Source organism: Lactuca sativa, chromosome 4 (genome assembly GCF_002870075.4).
Source record: "Lactuca sativa cultivar Salinas chromosome 4, Lsat_Salinas_v11, whole genome shotgun sequence".
Taxonomy (NCBI): domain Eukaryota; kingdom Viridiplantae; phylum Streptophyta; class Magnoliopsida; order Asterales; family Asteraceae; genus Lactuca; species Lactuca sativa.
Genome location: NC_056626.2, coordinates 40535255 through 40539523, shown reverse-complemented (window position 1 = coordinate 40539523; position 4269 = coordinate 40535255). Strand labels below are relative to the sequence as shown.

General features: G+C 39.3%; 1 protein-coding gene across 1 annotated transcript; it reads right to left on the bottom strand.

The window, feature by feature from the left end:
• Nucleotides 1-377: 377 nt before the first annotated feature.
• Nucleotides 378-1622, bottom strand: LOC111917798 (coniferyl alcohol acyltransferase). Its single transcript, XM_042900919.2, has 2 exons — nt 1129-1622; nt 378-941 (listed from the first exon to the last, which is right to left on the bottom strand). Exons 1-2 carry the CDS (start codon nt 1606-1608, stop codon nt 534-536), a joined length of 888 nt encoding a protein of 295 aa, XP_042756853.1. The 5' UTR covers nt 1609-1622; the 3' UTR covers nt 378-533.
• Between the last annotated feature and the right edge of the window lie 2647 nt (nt 1623-4269).

Below are 4269 nucleotides of genomic sequence, written 5' to 3'. Positions count from 1 at the left end.
ACTAAAGTATATTGCGATTTCCTCGTTAGCATGTAGAAATTAAATGGAAAATACGTTCAAGTCTTCAACAACTAGATGTTTAATGTTGTCCCTATATATAGGTATTTAATTAATTTTTTCATAATATTTTAACAAATTTTATGTTTAAAGCGAGCGGATTCTACGACGAGATGTCCGGAGAGGCCGATCTATAGGCGACATTCTAAAATGATAGTGCGAAACTTTTAGCAACCACTTGTCATCAACTCATCATTGGAATTTGGATATCTAAGCGTTGACTTGTGTACCTTCAGCGACGACATTAATGTTGTGGTTGCACTAGGGTTGATTTTTTGTAGTGTTATATTATACAAAACATTACTTTTGAAATAAGGATAAGATTCAAATACACACTTTCAAATTTGAGAACAAATCCAAACCACACAAGCTAACACAACATAGTTGTTTGCAACGTCAATTTAGGAGGAATAAAAGTAGTTTTTCCAAATTAAAACATCAATTGAACACAATCCCAGTGAATTATGTAACTTGTGTTAAAGCTTGAGATAATCAACGTTCATTGGCTTCAACACGTCACCAGCATCTTCCTGGATGTAGTTTATCTGTTTCAGTGGCAAATGCATGTAAACAAGCCAATCCTCGTCGTTGACTGGTCCAGGCATTATCATCACGAAAAAGTCTGTCCTTTCAGACGGTATATGGCATGATCCAAAAGCCACCTTACCCCACCCGAAATCTATTTCGTCCATCGTGTGAAACCTTTGTCCTGCTGACACCATCATCGACATCTCTTCACCAGCAAATGCCTTTGATATTAATGGTTGTGGCCGTTTATCTGCCACCCAATCTATCAGCTCCAGGAAATGCTCTTTGTTAGTTGCAGTCTGCAAGAACTCATGAACCTCCGAAGCAACATCAGCCAAAGACATCCCCTTTAACTCCTAACTTGTCAAAAAAAAAACCGAGTCAGGATTACAATATATAATAATATTCATAACTTAGTTGTAAAGGAATCGTTGTAGTTGATAAAATTCAAAACGAACATGGTTTGCAATTTATAGATTTTTACGATTGAGAAATCAAGAACAAAAAGAATCCCTAGTGGTGACACATGTTTAAATTTAATACCTGTGCTTTTTTCGACCCATACGGCATTGATAAAACATTACCAAAGTAAGAAGCCATCGGTTTTTCTTTCTCTTCTCCACCCCCCTCACTCAGCCTTCTCCTTCCATTGACTGGAACAGCCATGTTACACACTGCGTTGTGCTTCCCGGAGTCTTCCATGCTTAGTGCAAATTTCTTCCACAAGAAGGAGGTAAATGCCTCCACCTTTGACCTCATGCATCCATTTTCACTTGCCAACAGTTGTAGCCTTTTAATTTGATCACCTTCAACGTAGTATATGCGATTAACGAGTACATGGTCTCCATCATCGTCATTTTGGTCATTTACAGTCTTGGATGGGGGTAAAAAGGGTGCAAACACGTTGTCAATAGATGACGAATAAATGGGTGGATACCTCGGATTGAGATATGATCTTTCAAGTGAGGGAAACATAGATGGAGTTCCGGTACGAGTTATGTCTGCCCATGATGAGATAAACATGTCAGCAGAGTACCCATCCACTATCCTATGGTCAAAAATGCACCCTATCACTATGCCTCCACATTTTAACTCGGTAACCTGTAATTATGATTTAGGCAATGCTGTTAGAATCTAGTTTGTATTAAAACAATATTTTACAAGCCAATCTGAAAAAAGAAATAGAACAGGGTTATTAATTTAAATGTTAAATGTATAAGGCTACATAATCATGTACTGTACAAGTTAATTGAAGATCGAAATGTTTTCCACATGTTCTTATAAGATAATAATACACAAAAGGGAGAATTTCATCTAAAGCAACAACACTAGAAAAAAAGTCTTGAATCAAATTCCCATTCGGAAAATCCATTACCTACCAAACTTTGATTTAAAAAGTCCGATAAAAGGACGTGAGTAATTATTACCAACATCCTCAACAATTTAGGCTATCTAGTATGAGAGAGGAAAGCACATGTGACATCCGACGTGTCACCTCTACTCATGTGTGAACACCTCCCCCAATTAGCGTAAGTGTGTTGTGACGTGATGCTCTACGCGCAAAGACAACCAATGAGCAAGTAGCTTTGCAAACGACCAATGAGATTATGTTAAATGTGACGTGAATATTTGGAGCACTCTCATGGAGCATTTAGAGCATTCTCATTGAGCATTTGGAGCATTCTAATGGAGCATTTGGAGCACTTAGATCTCAATGGAGCACTTGAGGTTCATGGAGCAAGTGGCAAAGGAACGGATCATCTAAGATGGCTTTGGATTATCTGATAATGGAACAGATCAATTGAAAAAGGAATAAATCTTCCATAAGGGGGTTTGGAGCAACTTGGAGTGGTTTGCAGCAACTTGGAGTGGCTTAGAGCAAATTGGAGTGGCTTGGAGAAACTGGGAGCAACTTGGAGCAACATCCAGCAACTTGGAACATCATGTTGCGCCATGTAGAAGGAAGTTGCAGCATTCTTGGGGATGTTGTGCCAAATGATAGAATGATGTGCCATCATGTCTAAAGTTGCGCCAAGGTGATGTTGAGCCAAGGAGATGTTGAGCCATGAGATGACGTTGCTCCATCAAGAAGGGAAGTTGCGTTATGAGGAGATGTTGTGCCATCATGGACCATCTTGGTACATGATGTGTCATCTTGATTCCTTTGTTGTTCCATATTGATCCACATATGCTTAGAAGACGATTGCTCAAGATATACGCCATATTGTGCCACCGTGATGAATGTTGGGCCATTAGTGATCATGATGCTCCACCTCTGCATAATGTTGCTCCACTATGGTCAAGGTGGTTCATCATGTGTGTTGCTGATGCTCATGGGTTGTATGACATGAAAAAATGTACTAGAAGATATTGCATGGCGGATTGTGATTGGTTGACACCATTCATGGGTGTAACACCTGTTATGTCAAGGTAAATTCTTAGCCATTTATTTTCTTGTATTTCGACTTAAGACCCTAGTACGTTGGGCATACATAAGGTATGTCGGGCGTGTTGCACTTTGAAGAAGAAGCCTTGTAGAAATTAACCCATTTCTCAAGAAATTAACCCTTATGTGTGTTTTGGTGTGTGTGTGTGTGTGTTTCACTTTGAAGAAGAAGCCTTGTAGAGGAGTATTAATCAAGTGGAAGCATGTAGATCTAGAGGTTATTCACTCTATTCCAGCTTATTTTATTGGAGGTATACGACTTCTATCTTGATGACTCTATGTGTTAGATCTGGTCTAGGGCTTGTTTTGAAACATAGTATTCTCCCTTGAGTCATCCTTGTGAGTATGAGCTACTCAAGGAGCTTAGAAATGTTAGATTCTAGCATTTCTGATGTTGTTAGTGCATAAAAATGCCATCTTGATGGGTTATGATGAACCATACAAAGGTTGGTGTTCATTCTATGTGGGATAAAGTGTTTAAGTTAGGTTTTGGAACTTATTAAGCCATGCAAAAGCATACAGATTGCAACTTTATGGCTTAATACATTTTATTGGACTTAGATCTGAAGTTGGACGTTGGGTCTTAAAGCATTAAGACCTTAATAGAAAGATTGGGTCATTCATGCGTACGTCAGGTGTAAGTCTAGGTACGCTGCATGTATTGCGTCTTAGCCCCGTAAGCTTCCCTTCTTGAGTCTGTAGTACGCGGGGCGTAGAAAATAGTACATTAGCGATACTTTTTCAGAACACCCATTTTGGGCTTTTTGTTTTTGGGCTACCTTGGCCATTAGGGTTTTGGGCTCTTGGTGGCCATGAGTCCTTCTAAGTTGGGCCTTTATGGATTGGGCCCATATAAGCCCTTGAGTATCTTTTGGAATTTGGGCTAGTTTGGGTTTGGACCGCTATATGTTAGGCCCAATAAGAAAAGGGGAAAACGGTCTTTTACCCTTAGGAGTCGGGATTAAGGATTTGGACTCCTAATTTGAGTTAATGACCTAATTTCTAATTAGGGTTATATTATTTGTGATTTATGGTGGGGATTTTCGATTCAACAGCCCGAGTGTGATTTTTTTTTATCTTCAGACTGAGGGGAGTTCCTTTACTGTACTCGTGGGTCGAAGGCACCAATGATGACCCATTGGATTATGTTTACAGGATGATACTTGTCTTTGTGACACTTATTGTTATGCATGTGTGTGCTTGTTGTAGTTGTGACTCTTGCTGATATGAATGTATGC